At 41.8% G+C, this 25,264-nt stretch overlaps 1 protein-coding gene across 2 annotated transcripts; it reads left to right on the top strand.

Moving 5' to 3' along the window:
* LOC124140889 (annulin-like) lies at positions 1–25,074 on the top strand. 2 transcript variants are annotated; one of them, XM_048397593.1, is made up of 18 exons: positions 1–393; positions 2,102–2,144; positions 8,932–9,060; positions 9,981–10,120; positions 10,930–11,184; positions 11,770–12,042; positions 12,827–12,945; positions 13,543–13,656; positions 16,189–16,363; positions 16,561–16,705; positions 18,280–18,389; positions 19,749–19,914; positions 21,346–21,473; positions 22,004–22,116; positions 22,449–22,653; positions 22,979–23,139; positions 23,604–23,749; positions 23,989–25,074. In XM_048397593.1, the coding sequence occupies exons 2-18, from the start codon at positions 2,122–2,124 to the stop codon at positions 24,140–24,142; spliced, it is 2,556 nt and encodes an 851-aa protein (XP_048253550.1). In that variant the 5' UTR covers positions 1–393; positions 2,102–2,121; the 3' UTR covers positions 24,143–25,074. The 2 variants fall into 2 exon arrangements, with proteins under 2 accessions (XP_048253550.1, XP_048253549.1); XM_048397592.1 differs by having other exon boundaries at positions 1–397.
* Positions 25,075–25,264: the final 190 nt, after the last annotated feature.

Raw genomic sequence — 25,264 nt, 5'->3', positions numbered from 1 at the left:
AACGTGATATCCACGTCAACAGCAAGTGTCTATTGTATTGATCGCATCAATGTTAAAGGATTCACACGCATCGATTTTTGTATGTCATCTCGGCGTCATCGACGTGAACTCCTCTACAACACCGACGAACACGCGCAGAGACCGTTGGACACTGGACGACTCGGACATGACGCACGTTGCATTAACTGTCCTAGAGTTCGGATTGTGAGGATATATTGATCCCGTTATTCTTTTACGGATAGTGAGACAATGAGAAATACCACTGACTGACGAGTGATTAGCAAGATAATGCAATTTGATTCGGATGCATCTCTGAACAAACTCTAAGCAGCGAATTACTGCATTCACTCGAACGGGAGGAAGAACCCAGGACTAAATACACCCGAAGAATAGGTAGGTACGTAACTTAATAATGTCACTTATCGTTTATTTTATAACCTTGGTTAGCCTGAGCTATTATTTTTCGTTATGTTCGGCATATCGTCATATTGCATTGTGAGTGGATGTTTTTATGCTACGTCAATCAACTGTCTCATACTAATACTAAACTAACGTGGCTCTCTTCTCATAATAAGTTTGAGCATTATTTAAGTATATTCAATATGTACACTATGTAATATGACTGCATAAAAGCATACATCATAAACATTTATTGTTGTGCAAATATATAATACTTCATATGTAATATAAATGCTATGTTTTTGTGGTCGTTAATTAAAATAGATATATTAGATTCTTATAATCATAACCTTCTTGGAAAATAGTTCCGAAGTTTGTCACCATATCGAAATGTCTGATTAGCACTAATTAATACATTTAAGAAAATAATACAACAACTTTCAATTTGAGATCACGTGAACACGAAATTTGATGAGACAACGTTATCTGACCAGGTCATCGTTACACGAATGCCTTTGTAATGAATGAAATTTGTTAACTTCTCTATTTCCATAAAGGCAAAAAAAAGTATGAATGAAAATTGAATTTGATCAAAAGATTAAAAACATCAAAACGATACTCTACTGTCGCCGAAACACTGCAAACTTAAGGTCTCAAACACGACTATGATACCGGTATCAAATACATCCCATTGGGGTCATCATTTCTTGACCGCATCCGTTGTCTAGTGGTAAAGCGTCCGCCCGGAGAGCGGAAGTTCCGGGGTTTGGATCTCCGACCGCGTCATACCAAAAGACGTTTAAAAGATGGTACTAGCTAGTTGTTACCCTGTCTGGCGCTCGGCATTAAGGGGCTAAAACAAGGACTGGTCGGCTCGGAGTCAGTATACTGTGTCTGAGTGGTGTATACATGTTAAACTGCGGCATGGTATCTCAGTGAGCTAGCACTATAAATCGGCATCAGTCCGGACTAGTACAAGCAGCCACACATACACACACACGTACATGCACGTCTCTATATTAGTGCAATAATCTTGGATGCGACGTTAAACCCCATTTCACCTCACCTCACCTCACCTCACCTCACCTCACCTCACCTCACAATTTCTTGTTTGTTTCATTATTAGCCACCATCAAACATGGATGTATACCTTTCTTTTTACATGACACCGTTTAAAATGACAATGATCTATACATATGTACACAACACCTGCTATTCAAAACCTCTTTGATATCTTGTAAACAGACAACAATTGATCAACTATCTATTCAAATTTAAACACCAAACATAGGGATACACTTTCTTTTGACCGGCAGTTTATATATAGAAGACCGCCGTCATATAGCTGGAATATTGCTGAGTGCGGCGTTAAACAACAAACACACACACACACACACACACACACACACACACACACACACACACACACACACACACACACACACACACACACACACACACACACACACACACACACATATATATATATATAGAAGAAGTAGATACCATTATGAAAGCACCAACACAATAACTAAAATATATTACTCAGAAATGGACGTGCTGATCATATTGATTGTCCATATGTGTGTAGCAATCCATTTATTATATTCAGTTTATTGATATGTTGGTCTTAGAAGATGTAGTTTCTACGGAGAAACATGTTGGTTTAAGTAAATCATGATTGACTGTTTAACTGTTTCAGATTGATCCGGCCTTTAGAGTATGGGGAACTCGGCGGGAGTCAAGTAAGTTATTGTTATTATCATTATTGTTATCATTATTATCATTTACAGGTTAAAATAAATAATGCAGCAAAGAGGGTTTGGGTGATCCTGGCACAGTCAGGCTGGTTAGGCTCATCATCAGCTCGGGGCCCTTGCCCGCTCTACACGCAGCCCAGACAGTAAATGGGACTTCTCCCAGGTCAAACCCACCCAGAACTTTTCGGAGAATGTGAAGACTCCTTCTGCATAACCCAGATTGTCAGAAGGGGTGTATTCCTGGTAGCAAACCCGGGTACTCTCCCAATGTCAGTCAACAGATAAGGAGTTACCAAACCTAAGGCGCCGAGAACAATGGGGAATCGGACAACTTGGTACTTGGGATGCAACCGTGAAATTTCGAAAGCGAGGTCCGCTCATTTGCCATGTTTTTCCTGAATCCTGAAATGATTTCATTGGATTTATCAAAAAGGACAGGGTCAGGTTTGTTGGCATGTATACGTCTGGGGCTGAAAACGGGCATATATTTAAAATTATATTGTATTTATCATTTTCCATGACACCTTCTACATATTCCGGGCCGTACCATGGATGGACCTCTGTGTCAAAGCAACAAGATAATAAAATGATCGAGCCACTCCATCATGTCGCTTAAAGTACAGTGTTTGCGCAAAAGCATCCACTGGCAATGTGTTGGAGAGTCTTATTAAATTCTTTGCATAATCTACATTTCATGTTTACATTTTGATGAAATATTGGTTATAACTACTAAAACTGAAGGCATTAAGATTATTGCCTTATGAATGTTATAAAATGTTAAGGCAACTCTATGCAAATATAACTGGGTTTCACATGTCACATGCCACTCACGTATCAGATAAATGATTCATAAGGTCTTTTTTGTTAGTTAAGGAAATCATTTCATAAATGATCTGTAAATCAAAAGATGTTAATCCTATTCGTACTACTTCTTGTCCAGTATACATCTCGTGAAACCGAAAATGAATTCCATGTATTGTTTGTGTGTTAACGATACTCAAGTTTAGGAATGAAATTCATCGCATATAGTGTTAATGTGGTTAAATATAAACAGTCAATGGTTAATTTTGATGTTATTGATAGTGTTCGTTCTGTTGCCATGATTCTACATCACTTGTTTCCTTTGTACAACAGTTAGACTATCTATATCTTACCCTCACGTGACTAGGCTTATATCATCAATCAATTCCACTTTAGACCATTAGGCCTCTTATACAGAATAAACATCTTTCTATCGAGCTAGCTATTGCATTTTGAAACAAATATTCCAAAAGATTTTGTGTGAGAATGTCATATATAACAATGCAGCAGGAACGCTATACAGTCGCATCTCGTCAAGACGAATCCGGTTAACTAGAAAAACTAAACGATTAAGCAAATACTTTCGTTTGGTCCCGAATGTTCCCTTGCTTATTTATTACCATTTGAAACCAGATAACAAGATAAAAAAAAACACGTATTAAAGACACGTATTACATCCCTTGGTGCCCAGCGTCGTTCCATATAGCAAATATATCGTTTAACTAGAAAGGATTTTTATTCATACACGATAATGGGAATGTCAGTTAAAAGCATCACATCAGCTGAGAACATTCACGGAGAAATATCTTTACCTTACTGGCACTAATTGGTATCATCGTTTCTCATCTTTATTTACAGAGAAAACAACTAATTAATAACATAGGCACGGTGTCAGAAACGCCATGGTTGGGCACGGTGTCAGAAACGCCATGGTCGATAGAAACGTAGGACACTTTGGGGTCAAAGTCCCGTATCCTCCACGTAACGAGAGTCGACTGTATTGCCCAATCCTGTTTAAACGTGTAATCAAACATATGCATGTGTATACCTGTCAGTCAAACAAGAATGCATATGTTGCATATGAACTACATATGAACATCTGGTGGATCGATGTTAAGTCGACTTGGCATGACATTGGGATGTAGTTGATTTCCATCTATGATTATTAAGTGGTACTGGGTACAACTTGGAATCCTTACCTGGGAAATTATAACATTGGCTCGTAGTGTCACTCTTACCTGGTATCCATATGGGGTAAATTAAAACACTGGTACTTTGGGCAACGTTTACCTAGAAACCAGACGGGGAAATATTAAAACACTGGTACTTTGGGCCATGTTTACCTGTAATCCTTCAGGGGAAATTCAAACACTGGTACTTTAACCCACATTTACCTAAACTATATGGGGAAAATTAAAACACTGGCACTTTGGACCATGTTTACCTGTAATCCTTTAAGGGAAATTCAAACACTGGTACTTTAACCCACTTTTACCTGAACTACATGGGGGAAATTAAAACACTGGTACTTTGGACCATGTTAACCTGTAATCCTTTAGGGGAAATTAAAACACTGGTACTTTAAGCTACGTTTACCTAAACTATATGGGGAAAAATAAAACACTGGTACTTTAAGCCACGTTTCCCTAAACTTTATGGGGAAAATTAAAACACTGGCACTTTAAGCCACGTTTACCCAGAAACTATATTGGGGAAATTTAAACACTGCTACGTTGGGCTATGTTTACCTTTTCCTTTAAGGGAAACTAAAACACTGGTACTTTAACCCACATTTACCTAAACTATATGGGGGAAATTAAAACACTGGCACTTTGGACCATGTTAACCTGTAATCCTTTAGGGGAAATTAAAACTCTGGTACTTTAAGCTACGTTTACCTTAACTATATGGGGAAAAATAAAACACTGGTACTTTAAGCCACGTTTCCCTAAACGTTATGGGGAAAATTAAAACACTGGTACTTTAAGCCACGTTTACCCAGAAACTATATTGGGGAAATAAAACAACACTGGCACTTTTGTCCATGTGTAACTAGAAACCATACGGGGAAATAAAAACACTGGTACTGAGTCACTTTTGTCTGGAATCCTGACAGGGGTCATTAAAACACTGATTCATTGGGCCGCTTTAACGGTGAATCCCTACGCGAGGGAAACATTTTGTGCCATGTATCACTTTTACGCGGACTACCTACGGGGTTATTGTTGACTGTCTGGAATCGCTACGGTTAGTACTGGTACTGTGGATCGTGTTCTTGATTGTAAGCAAACTATTCCTCAATTCGAAACAACACGTGACTCCATAGAGATGTGCGACGATTTTGTACCGAGAGCCTTCTTCAATGCGCACATACTCGAAGTTATCACATGCATGTGTTATTTTCAAGAATTACATTTATTTCTATGATAAATTAAGGTTTTTATCTGACGCGATCATAAATAAAGTCTATTCTTCAGAAATTTTAAGGCCCTATTTCATATAAGTTCAAGGATTTCAATGTGCTCGGTAATGATCAATTTCCGTGTTCCTGTCAACGGAGGTCCTCATCTGTGAACGCGGATGCATGTTGGCTGTTTATTACAGTCGTGCAACACAACGCCATTTACGTGACATATTGCACATTGATGAACTGCACTGGTTCATCTCAATTCGATTTCAAAGAGATTTCAAAAGCACTTATTCTGGTTCCAGTCTGTGTTTGTTTACTCAACCTAAGTTAAGCTTTATAGCGAGATGCTCTTCAACGCTAGATGTAGTAAATACAGGGAGCCGTTCAACCATGATACACTTTGAGTTCATTCTGTATATTTAGTTGAATCCTCCTTTTTAACTTGACCGACCACCTTCTTCCACGTTAATACATGGGGGTGTATTTTGTGACGCAGAAGGTGGCACTTTGTCTTCAGATATCCTTAGAAACACAACACAACTTCAGAGAGTATTGCTCATTGAATACATGATTCAAGCTTCAAAGCTTTAAATATCTTAACAAGTTGGAAATCAATAACGTCTTAGCTTTCTGCTTGAGAATTGAGAACAGGCGCTTCCCTTGGTAACATGTCAGAGAACATAGTCCTCCAAGCCATATCGATGTGCTTCTTATAATATCATCATCGTTGTAAATATCGTTGGGATAATCTTCATCATGCTTGCTATTACTGTTATAGTTGAATTGATGTTATTTTTGTGTTAAAATGACGTCATCATTACCATCAATGCTGTCGTTGTCGTTCCAATCGTTGAACTATGTCATAAACATGGCTGTAATTTTGTCACGTTAAACCTCATGTCACCTCACCTCACCTGTGCTATATTAATCGTAAATGTTCACGCATATCCCTCACTATACCGCCGTAACCATGCAGTTCGAACCGCCTGGATACGCAGAACTGTTTGTTGCTACCCGGAAATATATATAATGCCATTCAAGGATTATACGAGTAACAGATTTCGATTTTTAACTTTCAGATCATTGATTTCAAACTCAACAAAACGTCATTCCACATTATTGATCCATATTGGAAAATGGTACAGGATTCATAAAAGATACATGAAGACATATCACATTGACTTTTCATTTTTAAACTGTTGGTTTTTTTGGTTGAAAAAGAACACATATTGACAGAAAAAACCTCTTTCGGATTGGTATAATATGTTGCTTGCGGTAATGTGATCCTTTGGCGGTGCATTTGGTTGAGACATTTGTTAATCACAAATATGTCCCTGTTTCGATTCTTACATAGGCACAATGTTCCTCCCTCGGAGGTTTCTGTATACGTTTTCTTCCCGCTTGATTGTACCGGGACACTTTACCCTGACTCTGTTCTCTCGATTGTACCCGGACACTTTACCCTGACTCTGTTCTCTCGATTGTACCCGGACACTTTACCCTGACTCTGTTCTCTCGATTGTACCCGGATACCTTACCATGACTCTGTTCTCTCGATTGTACCCAGACACTTTACCCTAACTCCGTTCTCTCGATTGTACCCAGACACTTTACCCTTACTCCGTTCTCTTGATTGTACCCGGGCACTTTACCCTGACTCTGTTCTCTCGATTGTACCCAGACACTTTACCCTGACTCCGTTCTCTCGATTGTACCCGTACACTTTACCCTAACTCTGTTCCCTCGATTGTACCCAGACACTTTACCCTGACTTCGTTTTCTCGATTGTACCCGGACACTTTACCCTGACTCTGTTCTCTCGATTGTACCCATACACTTTACCATGACTCCGTTCTCTCTATTGTACCCGGACACTTAACCCGGACTCCGTTCTCTCGGTTGTACCCGGACACTTTACCCCGACTCTGTTCTTTCGAATGTATCCGGACACTTTACCCGGACTCCGTTCTCTCGGTTGTACCCGGACACTTTACCCCGACTCTGTTCTTTCGAATGTATCCGGACACTTTACCCGGACTCCGTTCTCTCGGTTGTACCCGGACACTTTACCCCGACTCTGTTCTTTCGAATGTATCCGACACTTTACCCAGACTCTGTTCTCTTGATTGTACCCGGGCACTTTACCCCGACTATGTTCGCTCGAATGTACCCGGACACTTTACCCTGACTCTGTTCTCTCGAATGTATCCGGACACTCTACCCCGACTATGTTCTCTCGAATGTACCCGGACTCTTTACCCTGACTCTTCCCGAATGTATCCGGACACTCTACCCCGACTATGTTCTCTCGAATGTACCCGGACACTTTACCCTGACTCTGTTCTCTCGATTGTACCCGGACACTTTACCCTGACTCTGTTCTCTCGATTGTACCCGGACACTTTACCCTGACTCTGTTCTCTCGATTGTACCCGGACACTTTACCCTGACTCTGTTCTCTCGATTGTACCCGGACACTTTACCCTGACTCAGTTCTCTCGATTGTACCCGGACACTTTACCCTGACTCTGTTCTCTCGATTGTACCCGGACATTTTACCCTGACTCTGTTCTCTCGATTGTACCCGGACACTTTACCCTGACTCTGTTCTCTTGATTGTACTCGGACACTTAACCCTGACTCTGTTCTCTCGATTGTACCCGGACATTTTACCCTGACTCTGTTCTCTCGATTGTACCCGGACACTTTACCCTGACTCTGTTCTCTCGATTGTACCCGGACACTTTACCCTGACTCTGTTCTCTCGATTGTACCCGTACACTTTACCCTAACTCCGTTCTCTCGATTGTACCCGTACACTTTACCCTGACTCTGTTCTCTCGATTGTACCCAAATACGTTACCCTGACTCCCTTCTCTTGATTGTACCCGAATACGTTACCATGACTCCCCTTTCTCAATTGAACCCAAATACGTTACATTGACCCACATCTAAATTGTACCTCATACGTTACCTTTGACACCCCTCTCTCGATTGTACCCGAATACGTTACCATGACTCACCTGTCTTGATTGTACCCGATACGGTACCTTTGACACCCTTCTCTTGATTGTCCCGAATACGTTACCATGACTCCCCTCTCTCGATTGTACCCGAATAGGTCACATTGATTCACCTCGCGATTGCCCCAGAATACGTTATCTTCACTCCCCTCTCTCGATTGTCTCCGAATACGTTATCTTGTATCCCCTCTTTCAGTGCTGCCCGAATACGTTACCTTGACTACCCTCTTTCGTTTGCACCCGAATACGTTACCATGACTCTCATCTATCGATTGTAACCAATTACGTTACCTTATCTTCCCTCTTTTGGCAGTCGAATACGTTACCCTTGCTCTCCATTCCCGATCATGACTATGCATTTTCCTCGTTTAGTATCCTGTTGAACCCCATCACATGTGGTGTCTGAATTCCGTCTTCACCCCATCTCCACCCCAAGAAGTAACTGCCCCCTCGCTATATCCTGTGCTTAGAACTCCTCGACTCCTGACCTCCTCACACCACGATGTCTGAATGCATTTCCGTGACACTTCTTTCCTAGGGGTTCCCCGGCCTCGGTGACGAAGGAGTCCGACGACAGTCTGGCAGAGGCGACGCATGAGTCTTTCTCCCGAAACAGTTTCACTTCCCCCGAGGTCTCCATAGACCCCGACATGTGCAGGGGACCCAGGTGACCAACTTGACAGTCTTGTCAATATATGAAAATAGTATTATTGACTACTGCAGACCACCGGGTTATAGGTGTAATATTGCTGACTACCGCAGACCACCGTGTTATAGATGTAATATTGCTATGCAGTGCAGTCCACCCTGTTTTAGATGTAATTTTGCTGACTGCTGCAGACTACCGTGTTATAGGTGTAATATTGCTGACTACCGCAGACCACCGTGTTATAGGTGTAATATTGCTATGCAGTGCAGACCACCGTGTTATAGATGTAATATTGCTGACTACCGCAGACCACCGTGTTATAGGTGTAATATTGCTGTGCAGTGCAGTCCACCCTGTTTTAGATGTAATATTGCTGACTGCTGCAGACTGCCGTGTTATAGGTGTAATATTGCTGACTACCGCAGACCACCGTGTTATAGGTGTAATATTGCTATGCAGTGCAGACCACCGTGTTATAGATGTAATATTGCTGACTACCGCAGACCACCGTGTTATAGGTGTAATATTGCTATGCAGTGCAGTCCACCCTGTTTTAGATGTAATATTGCTGACTGCTGCAGACTACCGTGTTATAGGTGTAATATTGCTGACTACCGCAGACCACCGTGTTATAGGTGTAATATTGCTGACTACCACAGACCACCGTGTTATAGATGTTATATTGCTGACTACTGCAGACTACCGTGTTATAGGTGTAATATTGCTGACCACCGCAGACCACCGTGTTATAGGTGTAATATTGCTATGCAGTGCAGTCCACCCTGTTTTAGATGTAATATTGCTGACTGCTGCAGACTACCGTGTTATAGGTGTAACATTGCTGACTACCGCAGACCACCGTGTTATAGGTGTAATATTGCTCTCTATTACGTGAAGCCATATTATTGATGTGAATTTTTTTTTGTCCGTGGTTGTAGTGCTGACTGGAGCATCCACGACCGCTTCACGAGACGCTTCCCCTGGTACACCTGTGAGAGGGCGTGGCCGCCGGCATGGGACAGAGATGCAGAATTTGGCTACTCGTCTGACCATCACAGGATCGGGCTGCTATTTGAAGGTAGCGATGAATATTTTTTTTATCCGTTTAATTTCTTTTCTTCCAGAGTGTATGTGCACGAACTGTCTAGTAAGGTCATCCTGTAGTAAAAACGGATTTCTGCGACACCACGACTTTATAGAGGGCGTTGGTCATCTCGACTTGCATTGGGAGAAATCCATATTGAAACTGGATTCACTAGTTTCACAAGTGTACGTGACTATTATACAACACAATCTGTCGACAGTTGTGATCGTTCCATACTTTAAACCAAAAACATTTTAATCGTGTTTTGTGAATAACTTATTGGCATAGATATGTCTGTAAAAGTAACCTTGAAAGTGCGTTTCCTCAACTGAAGGAACGTTGTTCGTCCGACACCTATTGTCAGTTCTTTTGATCCTGGCTGTGTATACCTCGTAAGCGCTATCAGAATCATGTAAATTTCAGGGTTTGTGTTCTCTGACTAAAACAATATGCCAAACACATGTCATGTTGATGTGGATGTACTTATGAATATTGTAAATCCACCCTAATATTAAAATGCCTACATTATGTGTAAATATTTCTTAAAATTATTTTAGGCAATTATTGCTGGCAACATTATTATATTAGGCCACGACAAATTCATTAATGTTTTCTTTGGAATGTCTCACCAGCCTTTCTCTTATTATTTACAAGAGAAAATGTTTATATTTTTCGAACGATATATTGTTTTTTTAGACAAAATAAAAAGTCACCCTGTCCACTGTAAAAATATCCGAAAATAAATTATCGCTTTGTTGTGGTCTTGTCTGCGTTAGCCTTTGATGGAGATGTTTTTCTTTCAGAAGAAACAATGATGGAGGTTGACCCGTTACTGTTGGAGGAGCGCCTCCACGTCACTGGGGTCAACCTGCACATCAAGGAGAATACAGAGGCTCACCACACCAACATGTACCAGTGTACGGGGGACCAGCGGAGACATCCCGCCAGGATGAAGCCAGAACTGGTTATCCGTAGAGGACAGGAGTTTCTCATGACCGTGCTCTTTGACCGACCCTGTGACCCTAAGCAGTCAGACCTCACCTTGACCTTTAATCTCGGTAGGAGCAGTCCTTTGACAATTAATTTTAGTTTTTGAAATGTAAATGAAATGCAATATTTCAGCCATATAGTTGAGTTGTGTCAGGGAGAACGGGGACCACAATCCGTGGTCTCGGGGTAGAGCGTCCGCCAGGAGAGCGGAAGGTCCGAGGTTCGATCCCCGGCCGCATCATACCAAAACACCTTAAATATGGTAGTTGTTTGTTACCTGCCTGGTGCTCGGAATTAAGGGGCTAAAACAAAGACTTGTGGGCTCGGAGTCAGAATACTGTGTCTGATTGGGGTATTCATGTTAAACTGCGGCATGGTATCTCAGTGGGCTAGCAAAATAAAACGGTATTAGTCCCCACAACTACAAGCAGCCACACACGTATATGCACGTCACTACATAATTGAATTAATATTGAACGCGACGTGGAACCAAATTTCACCATGTTGTAAGGGCCACCACTCAACACAATAATGCCTTAGACGGCTTTCCCGTCCGTCAATCATATTACTAAGTTGTATATAGCGACGTTAAAACACAGGAACGTCAGAAGTCAGTTCGAGTTAACCGGAATTTGTATTTGCTTCTCTCGAAGGCGAGGACTACAAGCCCCACACGAAGCTTAGCTCCACAATGAAGGTGAAGGTTGGGGCCAACGCTTCCTACAGCCGCACCAAGTGGGGGGCCACCTGTGTGGGTCAGGACGCCACCTCTCTCACCCTGGCGATATTCGTCCCCGCCCATACACCTGTCGGGGAGTGGGAGTTCAGTATCACGGCTGTCGTCGAGGCGAAGGAGGACTGTGAGGTCATCTGGCAGTACACCCACAATGAAGACGTCGCCATCATCTTCAACCCTTGGTGCAGAGGTGAGGTGATAAATGTTTCAGCTGTTAACTGACGTCAAAGCCCTCGATCGATATCAGAATAAAGGAATTCATGTTGTGTCAAAGAATCAAACTGGCGCAGTTGAATGCCATTTAATGTAATCACAATAAACGTTGCCTTGTGCTAATGGTGACGGTGCCATGTTAAGTGGTATTCCTTTATTGTTACTTAGTGTATTCACATGTTACCTAAACAGAATATGGTTGCCAACCTGACTGATTGTAACAAAGACCCCTTAATGGAGAAACGTTGATGAATATTTACACATCAATGCCAGCGATTGTGACTTTGTACTCTGGTGGTGAATTATTGAGAAAGATAAAGAATCTTAAAAAAACAGAATGCGCGGATGACAATCCAATAACACTTTATGAGTTGGGTGTTGGGCATGTAGCTGACAGTATTATCATGACAGTCAACGTTATTAATTTACAAACAGTATGCTAATATACATTGATAATATAAAAAATGTAACAATCGTCCTGCTTTCAGAGCAATTTGTTGCCTGTGGTAACCTTGACATCAATGGCCGAACTTTCCTCTAGAGTCTCATTCGGAGCACGTTCAACCATAATATAATGATTCCATTTTAATTATACAAAAGATTAAGTATGGCGTATTTTCATGTCGCTTTATTACCAGGAAACAATTTGAAATACTAGAATCTAAGTCCGCAAATCGATACATCATTCACTGGTTACCAAAAGAATAAGAGGATGATATTGCTAATTCCCCGATGGTGAAGATTGTCGTGTACTGTTTCAGAGGACGTGGTATATCTGGACGACGAGGACTGGAGGAAGGAGGCGGTCCTGAACGACTCAGGACCCCAGTACTCTGGAAGCGTCTCCAGGATGGCGGCATCATCCTGGTTCTATGGCCAGGTGAACTAATAGCTAATAAAACAATATCGACACATTGTTCTATAAGCATAGCTTCTTATGATCGTACTATTAAAAGGTTGAATTAGTTGGGATTACCTTTATCTGGATTACCAACATTATCACAGTTCATGGCAGGAAATAAGATGGCTTTTGATTCAGTTTGATAGAAACTGCCGGGCAAAAGAAACGACACTGGTCAGAGGGGTACTCAAAGTACGTGATCTAGACTACCAGTTGCCGGACTCTCATTTTTGTGGAAGCCTCGGTGGCTGAGTGGGTTAGATCGCTGACTTTGTTTGCTGGCGATTAGGTGCCTTACTCTGGCAAATGTGGGTTCGAATCCCAGACGGGACTCAACCTAAAAAAAGGTACGAGAATCTGTACTTTACTAAGAAAGTGATATCCAAAATATAACATTTGTTATAAAAGAAACGAAGTTCACTCTTGAATTGCAAAATGAAATATAAACGTTTTTGAGTGCTTTAACAAATACCACGAAACATAGCCAGAGTCTATGAAACTCATGCCCAGAACAGTAACATGGGACATATCGGACACTGTGGACACGGGGAGTTATCTGTGATTTGTCCCCTCTAGTTCGAGGACGGCATCCTGGAGGTGGCCCTCCATCTGGTCAGGAGGGCATTCGGCTTCGAGGCGACACCCGCCATGGGGAGTGCGGCCAGGGTAGTCAAGGCTCTCACACAAATCGTGAGTCTTACAGTCTTCTTGTATACACTGCACTTTGTATAATAATAACAACAACAGCAATAACAATAACAACAACAATAATAATAGGGGCAGGTGGTGACTTCGGAACCTGTTTCTATTAGAAGATTTCAGGGCGATTCTTTTATCCCTTTACTTTTCTGTTTGTAACTAAATCCTTTTTGCTTAGCAAAGAGGAAAGTTATCATCCTGGATCTCCTCGGCACAGATCCCCAACGCCCCTTACTCACATCCTTTATATGGACGACCTTGAGCTTATTGCCAGCGGAGGATCCATATTAAGAAAACAGATTCATGTTGTCGAGTCCTTTTCGAATGATATCGGACTCGACAAATGCAACATTCTTCATGTGTAACGTGGCAAGGTAGAAGAGGGATTAGTAAGTTTACTTCGGGGAAGAGTTATTGACCATCTCGTGGAAGGTCAGACTTATACGTACCTAGGGATGCAGATTAGGGAGAAACTCCAGAATGCTCATATCAAGGAAAAACTTCGGGCAGAGTACAAATGTAGGCTTAAGAAATCTTGAGTTCTGAGCTAAATGCTCGCAATAAAGTTAAAGCAAATACTTATGCTGTACCCGTCCTTTCATGTTCTTTTGGTGTTGTTGATTGGACGAAACAAGAAATTCAGAGTATTGACACCCTTGCACGTAGAATCTTGTCAGACAATAGATCCTACCACCCTCGCTCTTCCCTCTATCGCCTATATTTACCAATCATAATGGGAGGACGTGGTTTGATTAACGTGGAGGCTCTTCATGATGGAATTGTTTTGTGCACTTTTGCACACATTTATTTGTCTGATGATCCTCTTGTGAATCATCTCAAGACTCATGATGAAAACAAGGCATTCAACAGTTTACTTAAACGGGTGTGAGACATAATCTCAATGTCAGTGTTGATTTTGTTGATGGTTCTGTACTGCTGGACGGTACAGAAATGAGTGTCAACCAAGTGAAGTGCCATATCAAATCGGCCCAGACTCAGTTTTTCAAGAAGAGGCTATCGGAACGACCACTGCATCGAGTTTATGTGCAGTGTGTTGAGAAGATCAACCCTGCAGAGTCCTTCGCTTGGATGAAGTCGACTGGCCTGAAAAGTGAAACAGAAGGCTTTCTGTTTGCTACTCAGGGCCAGTCACTTCCCACTCGAAACAGTCAATGTGTGATTTTGCATCAAAATGTAAATATGAAATGTAGATTATGCAATGATTTTAATGAGACTGTCCAACACATTGTCAATGGATGCCCCGCTTTGGCACAAACACAGTATCATTGAAATGTCACGCTTGTATCCCAAGTACCAAGTTGCCCGACTCCTCATTGTTCTCGGTGCCTTAGGTTTGGTACCTCCCAATCTGTTGATTGACATAGGGAGAGTACCCGGGTTTGCTACCAGGAATACAGCCCTTCTGACAATCTGGGTTATGCAAAAGGTTGAGTGTTGGGGAGTCTTCACATTCTCCGAAAAGTTCTTGGTGGGTTTGAGCAGCGCATCCTGGGAGAAGTCCCATTCGCTGTCTGGGCTGCGTGTAAAATGGGGCAAGGGCCCTGAGCAGATGAACCAACCAGCCTGACTGTGCCAGGATCACCCAAACCCTCTTTGGTGCATTTTTATTTTAATCTGTACATATAATAATGCAAATATCACCAAAACCCCTTTTCGCTGCAATCTGTCATAATAATAATAACAATAATAGGCAAAAGAAGGAGATTTAACATCACAGGGGTCGATCAGAAACCGCATGCCATCTTTACCCAGATCAATTGATTAGTTTGCATTCATATTGCATTCTCAGCTCCCTGGGGAATATACAGCATATGTCCCGTCTCAGTCCATTCTTTGGAGATCCGTGCAAGAAGTGTATGCACTACAGCTTGCATATCTCATGTGCGAATGTATCATGAGTTTCGAGAAGTCGGGTGATAGATTTGATTTAAAAGAAAAGTTACGTCGCGTCAACATTAGCAACATGGGAGTCAGATGAATGGATTTGAAAATGCCACGATCTCATTTTAACTGAATCACTCATTCACATTAGCGACAACTTGACGGATCTGCATGATTTGATCAATCAGAAGAATTCAATACACCTTGAATCTATGGCGATGGGGAATGCCATGGAGACTGTTATGTTCCGCTGAACTCATGTAAATTACAGTAAACTATTCATAACGAACTGACGGATATAACGAACTGTTTTTTGCCCCGTCCATTTGCTGTATATATGCTATATATATTCTTATAACGAACTACGGTTATAACGAATTAATATTGGTGGTCCCTTTGAGTTCGTTATAACCGTATTTTATTGTATATGCTGGTGAGGAACTCATGTCGTCCTCTGAATCCTGCCTTGTTAATCCCAGTCCGCCCCTACACTACCTGATCTCTTAGAAATTTGAAGCACGTTGAACAAATTAATGTTATTAAATGAAGGAGGCATTTGTTTAACTGGTACCGAACACATCACGTGTTTCTGTGTTAAAGTGTAATGAACATGACCTTCAGGTAAACGCCCCCGACGACGACGGCGTGTTGATGGGCAACTGGAGCGGCGAGTACGAGGGTGGGACGCGCCCCACCAAGTGGAACGGCAGCGTCAAGATACTTCGTCAGTACATGGACACGGCTAAACCTGTCAAGTACGGCCAGTGCTGGGTCTTTGCTGGTGTTCTGATAACAGGTGAGTGAGTGAGTAAGTGAGTGGGTGGGTGGGTGGTTGGGTGGGTGGGTGAGTGAGTGAGTTAGTGTGAGAGAGAGAGAGAGCCTAATGTGCACGTCTGAACCCTGATCGCAGCAGCTATAAAAACGACACAAACTATCACTGAAATTATAAAACACCAATTTGTGCCAGTACGAAGATTCTTTTTACCTATTCAGTGTGCCGGGCCCTTGGTATCCCGTGTCGGGGCGTTACCAGCTACAACACCGCCCACAACATGGACATGACGAGCCTCGCCGTCGACTACGTCCAGATGAAAAACGAGAGCGGATACTGGTGTGAAATCTCAGATGACTCCGTCTGGTGGGTGATGATGGCGCTGTCCTTGACCTCCATAGAGGTCAGGAGAACACTTTATTACCAAATGTCCTTCATTTGAAGGACCAGAGATGATAGCGACCTTGGTAGCCTACACAATCTGCATAATTTCAGCAATAGGCAAAACCTTTCAAAAGTATTACCAGAAAGGTTAAACAGAACGAGCATGATACGTCAACCCGTCCGTGCTGTTGTCTTTAAAGATTTTCAGGAAAGTTCAGCGTTTCATCTAATAATTGAACATTATTTGTTTTTTTCACTCAAGCTAAATGTTTTAGGGGATGCACATAACGTGCATAAACAAGGTCATCAAGTACACGGACTGTCTCATAGATTTTCTTTTGACCTTTTCAAACTCAGTCTTTTCATATATTTTTGTCTTTTATCAGTACGTGATGTCCGAAGTAAAACCCTTTCACGAGACGGAAAGAAAAAGTTCTAAATCATATGACGGTAATTTTAGATCAATATTTCCAAGAAAATTGGATTTGATCTATTCATTACAAACAGTATCAAAACGTTACTAGCCTGAAAACAGTCGCCACAATACTGCAAACGTATGGCTTAAAACAGTGTGATACCCGTATCAAATACATCACCATGGAATAACCATTTCTTGTTGGTTTCATGTTTAGCCACCATCAAACATGTGGGTATACTTTCTCTTGCCCGGTAGCGTAGTCTAGATCAATATCACATATTTCCGGGTAAAGCTCGTTGTTTTTATGGTCTTCCAACAGTAGTTCAAAACGGCGTGCCAACTTAATGTGGGTGTGTCGCATCCGGTGGCGTATGGCCTGTGTATGTTTTACTTGCTGACAACCGTTAATCTGTTGGCTTAAAATATTTATTTAGGTTTTTGTATTCCAGCATGTTTGAAATTATTGGCATTGAAACTTGAAACTGATAAGGCCTAAAACTGTTCAAATTGTTGTTCAAATTTCAATACTGAGTGTCCTGTGCCATAGATTTGGCCAGATCCGTGAAGATCCAGGATAGAATAGGTTTCCAGCAACCCATGCTTGCCGTAAAAGGGGACTATGCTTGTCGCAAGAGACAATGGGATCGGGTGGTCAGGCTCGCTGACTTGGTTGATACATGTCATCGTATCGCAATTGCGTGGATCGATGCTCATGATGTCAATCACTGGATTGTCTGGTCCACTCTCGATTATTTACAGACAGGGTCGTATAGCTGGAATATTGTTGAGTGCGGCGTAAAACAACAAACAAAACTCAAATTTAGCCGAATTAGAACCTGTGTTGATCATATATTTGGCAATTGCAATGAGTGAGTGGGTTGTGTTTTACGCCGCTTTGAACAGTATTTCAGTCAATGTGTCACCTTAATGTTGGCGTGACGTTCATAATCTGTACGGGTCTGGTATTCATACCCACAAGCTTAGGATCAAGGCACCTTTAAGTTAGAATTGCAGCACCTCAGGCGAATTGCCATCCCGTGTTCCCATGTGAGGTGGAAATTAAAGTACTCATCCCACATTCACTCATCCATTTTGTGTTCGCTAGTACTGACATCCACCTCCACTTGCCTATCTGCAGGTCCTATCATGTGTGGGGTGAGGTTTGGATGAGGCGGCCTGATCTGGACCCACGGGGAGAGTACGATGGGTGGCAAGTGGTCGACCCTACCCCTCAGGAACGTAGTAATGGTAAGTTTGTGTGTGTGTGTGTGGGGGGGGGGGGGGAATGATGACCCCTCCGGAGCGCAGTCATGGTAGATTTTGGAGAGGACATTCACGAGTGTTTAGTCATGTTAGTTTAGCATTTGGAGGAATATGAGTGGATTTGTATGGCGTCTTGTAGAACCCTCCGTATTTTGAAGGTTACTCAATTTTTAGATCAATCAAAATAAATCAGTATAGGATACACATAAAAATCATTGCTTTTAAACCGAGGAGCAACAGAGACTACACATCTCAGTTGATTGTGTTTGATTTTCAATTGAAAATATCTTAAGTTAGCTATATTATCTCCAACAACATGGACTGTACTGGCGCTCAGTCAGCACTCGAAGAATACTTCTATATGGTCTATATTACAAAAGTGCAAATTTGCACTTTATGTATTATGTTGTCATGTGAACGTTTATGCCAACGCCAGAGGATGTTCTTATTATTATATCTGTAGATTTGCCAACACAAAACAAATTGGCAATAGTTCTCTTGACGCTATCCAGTATACAGCAATACCAACGTTTAACCGGACATTCAGAGCTGGACGGACAGTGTTTTCTTTGGGTTTCAAAGTGTCAAAAGGTTGTGAACAAACTCATGGTGCTTCATGCGAAGACAACATTTCCATGTTGAAAGTCGTGAACAGACTGATGGATATGTGTGCCTTACACCATTAACATACCTTATTTACACACCTTAGTTAATTGTCACAGGTATGTATAGTTAGGCATGTGCAAAAACTATTTTGGGGGGGAAATTTTGTCGAGTGAACAGGGTACTATCTGCTCAGTCACACACCAACGTCACAAGGGTGTCATTCAATAAACACAAGTAAATTCTTATATGTTTGAAAATCGATAAAGATGCTTTTTTCGGCACACATTTACAACATTTTAAACATGGTAGAGGTCATGTGGTTGCAAATTCGTTTCTTACCCAAGTCTATATTTTTACTCAACAATACACAGACACAGATTACTCTTAACAATTTGTTGCAGGAATGAGTGACGGTTAAATAGACAACAGTTCTTTCAATTTTTCAGTTACACAATGAACTCGGGAACCTTCTTTTGCCCTTCAGTATATACGTTTTAATATGATTTTACGGTGATCAAAGAGAAATCGGTTTGTTTGTCATTTAAAATATTCTACGCGTTTATTCAAAATATCCAAAAGACAAACTAAAAACGTCAATATTATTTAAAGTATTTTATTATTATCCCTTTGAATCTCTCAGTAAGTTGGACTTGGAATGTTTACTGAAAACTTCACGGTATAAACAACCCCTATGGCATTATGTTCAAATACCCAAAATCTTGCTTTTCGCCGCTTCAGGTATTTACACGTGCGGGCCGTGCCCTGTGAGAGCTGTGAAAGAGGGCGACGTTCGTGTAGACGATGACGTCGGCTTCATATTTGCGGAGGTGAACGCTGACAGAGTGCAGTGGAGAGAGAATCAGCTGACTGAGACGCTGGTGGAGTGTGGACGTAGCAAGAACTTGTAAGTGAGATCGATATTTTAAACCTGAAACATACACTTCAAGTGCCCATTAAACACAAAGGCAAACACTGGGTACATTGTGTAAACAGACACTCTCTTGTCCCCGGTGCGCGGGCTTTGAGTAGAAACGAGTATCGCTGTTTTGAGAGCTTCTGTTGCCTCAGTGGAAATGGGAAGTATATCTAGCCATTATTGAGACTGTTTAGATATTTGTTTAAGTGTACAATATTTTTACTTTATCAACACATCCTTCAAATTCTTGTCCCCAGGCCATGGGGTCGAATTCCAAATGATTAATATTCATGTAGAACAAACATCAGTGGCAAGGAATGATCTTCCGTTAATTAACTCTGATTGGAGAAAATAGACGTAGATTATCTGTGAATGGATGTAGTGCACCTGTGAATGTATGTAGTGTGTCTGTGAATGTATGTTGTGTACCTGTGAATGGATGTAGTGTACCTGTGAATGGATGTAGTGTATCAGTGAATGGATGTAGTGTACCTGTGAATGTATGTAGTGTATCTGTGAATGGATGTAGTGTATCAGTGAATGGATGTAGTGTATCTGTGAATGGATGTAGTGTATCTGTGAATGGATGTAGTGTATCTGTGAATGGATGTAGTGTACCTGTGAATGGATGTAGTGTACCTGTGAATGGATGTAGTGTATCTGTGAATGGATGTAGTGTACCTGTGAATGGATGTAGTGTACCTGTGAATGGATGTAGTGTATCAGTGAATGGATGTAGTGTACCTGTGAATGGATGTAGTGTATCTGTGAATGGATGTAGTGTATCTGTGAATGGATGTAGTGTATCTGTGAATGGATGTAGTGTACCTGTGAATGTATGTAGTGTATCTGTGAATGGATGTAGTGTACCTGTGAATGTATGTAGTGTATCTGTGAATGGATGTAGTGTACCTGTGAATGGATGTAGTGTATCTGTGAATGGATGTAGTGTATCTGTGAATGTATGTAGTGTATCTGTGAATGGATGTAGTGTACCTGTGAATGGATGTAGTGTTTCTGTGAATTGATGAAGTGGCTGCTGAGAACAGTTGTAGTGTATTTGTTTCTGGATGTAGTCTATGACTGGTTGTTGTGTAAAATGGACACATTTTACATGTATGTGTTATTTAGAATATATGCGTTAACACATTCCGATTAAATAACAATTAATGCCCCCATTTGGGGAGGTCGGGTAGCCTAGTGGTTAAAGCGTTCGCTCGTGACGCCGAAGACCCGGGTTCGATTCCCGACATGGGTACAATGTGTGAAGCCTATTTCTGGTGTCCCCCGCCGTGATATTGCTGGAATATTGCTAAAAACGGCGTAAAACCAAACTCACTCACTCACTCACTCACTCACTCACTCACTCACTCACTCACTCATGCCCCCTTTGACACATGCTTGCCCTCCTTGTTTCAGCGCTGGGAAGGAGATCATCACCCATCGGCCCACAGGGCGACCGTACCGCGGGGCCTCCATCAGAAGCTATGGTGGCCCCCAGAAGCTTGAGAGATACGATATTACCCACACCTATAAATATGAAGAAGGTAGCTAGACGTCATCCAAGGCATCCTCATCAAGACATTATCCTTTTAGAACCCATATCGTCGTAGCGGAAGTGATATCACCACCTACATCCCTCCTGTGTCTTATAAAATAATAATAACAATGATAAGAATAATATGGTACCTCCCAATCTGTTGACTGACATTGGGAGAGTACACGGATTTGCTACCAGGAATACAGCCCTTCTGACAATCTTGGTAATGCAGAAGTCTGCAGTGTTGGAGAGTCTTTACATTCTCCGAAAAATTCTGGATGGGTTTGACTAGGTCGCGTTTCCTGGGAGAAGACCCATTCGCTGTCTGGGCTGCGTGTAGAGGGGGTAAGGGCCCTGGGCTGATGATGAACATAACCAGCCTGACTGTGCCAGGATTACCAAAACCGTCTTTGCTGCATTTTATCTGTTAATCTGTAACTACTATTACTACTACTACTACTACTTCTGGTACTACTACTACTACTACTACTACTACTGTAGTTACTGATGTTATTAACACTACGTCTGTTTTAAAAGGGTCGAAAAAGGAGGAGGTTGTTCTTCAGAAGATGGAAAGGGCCTTCCAGAGACTCAGCGGTGTCAACAACAGCGACATCTACAATACCGACTACATCACCAAGGGAACAGATGTAAGGTTCATTTTCGGATATTTTACTTGTCTACAAATAAGTGTAAGTAGATTGGACGAGGGGAATGTCGAAGCTCGGGTTGCCAGCTGTGATGGAGTCATTGTGACAGCAGCAAATATGTATGTTGTGCATAATTCCGGTGGTATATCTTTGTTAATATGGTATTTGCATGTAGTAACATCATGTTCGAATGTTTATGCTTGTGTCATATCGGCCATGCCTGTGATTTGGCATTAATAGAATACTCCTCTTAAAATAAAAATTAGAATATTTTAGAATATGTGCCAGTATCTGTAGAATACCTCTGTTATTTTTTATTATATATTTTTCAGGACATCAAAATTGAAATCGAAGATATCGGGGACGTCTTTGTTGGCCGCGATTTTCAATTTTCGGTACACGTTAAGAATACCGGAAGTCATATGCGTTCTGTCAAAAGATTGGTGCTGAAAGTCTTGTACAAGACCTACTTTGGTGCCATCACTGGACAGGCTCAAGGAAAAGAGTTTGAATCTTTTCAGGTCACACCCGGCCAAAGTGAGTCCTCGATAGTTTCTTCTGTAACATTTGAAAGTATCCATATGTGTTACAGTTTATACAGTGTCAAACATAGACGTGATTTTGATCATACCAAACTATCATAAAACACACACTCGAGTCATTATTATACAGTGTTACACGTCAAAGCCAGAGAAAAATAGGCCTCGACCTTCGCAGAAACAGATTCCGTTGGGTACACACGCAAAGTCGTTATCAATGCTTAATGGTGGCTTATATTCGATTCAAAATACCGAATGCACTACCACCTGCCGTTTGATATGTATTGCTCTTAGAAGGCTACATGTGCCTGCACTCTGCCTAGGTGAGACATTCATCATGAAAATGGACTCCACTGTATCTTGGATACGTGAAAAGGACGACCTCCACTTCCACATCAAGGCTGTGGCTGAGATCGACGACGACGAAAACCCTGTCTCAGAACAGACGTCGTTCCTTCTGCGACAGCCCAATATTCGGCTCCTGGTTCGTTGCTTTCCCCATTAATTAATTACGAATGTAAATTACCTTTAACTCGTGGATATTTTAAGTTTAAATAGCGAGATTTTGGGTGCATCGTATTTTCGTTTCAGTAACAAACTGGGACGACTTTATGTGTGTGTTTATTTGTTTAAAGTCGCAAACAGAAATCATTGCAGCTATATGACGGCTGTCTGTATATAATCGGGTCAGAACCAGACAATCCAGTCATTGACATTAGGAGCATCGATCCACGCAATTGGGATACGATGACATGCATCAACCAAGTCAGCGAGCCTGACCAGCCGATCCCGTTAGTCGCCTCTTACGACAAGCATGGGTTGCTGTAAACCTATTCTAACCCGGATCTTCGCGGGTTGACTACTTTGTGGATGACATTTCGCTCTTAAGACATCGAAACAGATTTATTTCATACATATATCTTCTCATCTCGACTCCTCGCATCTCAGGGTCCCACTTCCTGTCACGTGGATGATGACCTAGATGTAACTGTGACCTTCACCAATCCACTTCCGGTGACTCTCACAAACTGCCAGGTTGATATTGAAGGCAGTCTAAGTTGTGAGCATACTACCCAGGACATCTTCGCTATACCGTAAGTGCCATGTCCTCTTTATACCGCGTAACATATACCTTATATCATGAACTCCAGGAAACATTAAACAGGTAGTTATATTAGCGATATACATGATATATAGTAACGATAAATACAAACTCGATATTTCGTAGGGTGACAGTATTGTCATCGTTGACCAGAATATGGTGTCGTAACTTTGTCTTCTGATAAAATCCATCTCCACCAGAACACTGTAAGTATCCCTTATTGCCTTACAGAGATATCCCCTCGGGGTCTACGTGGAAATCGGTGCTCCACATGAAGCCTCATCCCTACCCTCGGAGGAAGCAGATGCGTGATTTCAGCATCGGCCTGGAGTCTACTCAACTGAGGAACATCATCGGCTACTACGCCGTGACTCTCACCGAATAACATGAACGACGACAAGGGCATGTTTGTGTGACGTCTGAAGTCCATGGCATAATACTTGACCCTGACGCCATTATAATTATACAAGGGCGCATGTGTGACCATGATGAACAGACCACACACCCTAGTTACGTGTGAATATTACTATGATGGTGTATATACTCACCGCCAAAAGAAAACACGAACCCTAAAAACATATTGAGAGGTATGTACGTTAAGAAGAAATGTTTCCAATGTGTGCCAATTAATGACAAAACTAACATTCAGTCAAGTATTACCACAGTGTCTTTATTCTTATCACGATATGCTGCACGTTATTTCCAAACTTTACACGCTAGTCCTGCACGAGACAAATGCGTCTCGTGTCATGGATCTATGACGTCACATGTGATGCGTTCATAAGCGTCGTTTCACGCAACATGAATGTTCGTTTGTGCATGGGACCAATCTAATATTTCTTAAATATGAGTACTTCTTCATATGTTTACCAACATGTATGGTATTCTTTTGGCGGTGAGTGTATAACGTTATTTCGTTACTGTGATATATAAATATCTGTATATTGCGTTACTGTTAGATTTGAGTAAGGACTGAACTATTCCATTGCAAGGTGAACAGTTACGCCGCCATATATGAAAAGCATGTGCTTCAGACACCTCGAAGAAACGTCAGTTCATTTTCACAATGACACCTAAGGACAAGAAGACTGCATTTATGGACACCCCGTGTTCATCCATGGCTTTAAATAGGTGTAATATACCTCATCCGCAGTGTTATCCTCTCAACAGACGTAATCCTCTTCATGTAAATCAGACACCCGGAAGACCGCCTCCGTGGTCTAGTGGTAGAGCGTCCGCCCAGAGAGCGTAAGGTCCTGGGTTCGATCCCCGGCCGCGTCATACCAAAAGAAGTTAAAAGATGGTACCTTTTGTTACCCTGTCTGGCGCTCGGCATTAAGGGGCTAAAACAAGGACTGGTCGGCTTGGAGTCAGTATGCTGTGTCTGAGTGGGGTATTCATGTTAAACTACGGCATGGTATCTCAGTGAGCTAGCACTATTAATCGTCATCAGTCCAGGCTAGTATAAGTAGCACACACACACACGTGCATGCACGTCGCTATATAA

Source organism: Haliotis rufescens, unplaced genomic scaffold (genome assembly GCF_023055435.1).
Source record: "Haliotis rufescens isolate VD_foot unplaced genomic scaffold, xgHalRufe1.0.p SCAF_17, whole genome shotgun sequence".
Lineage (NCBI taxonomy): Eukaryota > Metazoa > Mollusca > Gastropoda > Lepetellida > Haliotidae > Haliotis > Haliotis rufescens.
This window is presented reverse-complemented; position numbering and strand designations above follow the sequence as displayed.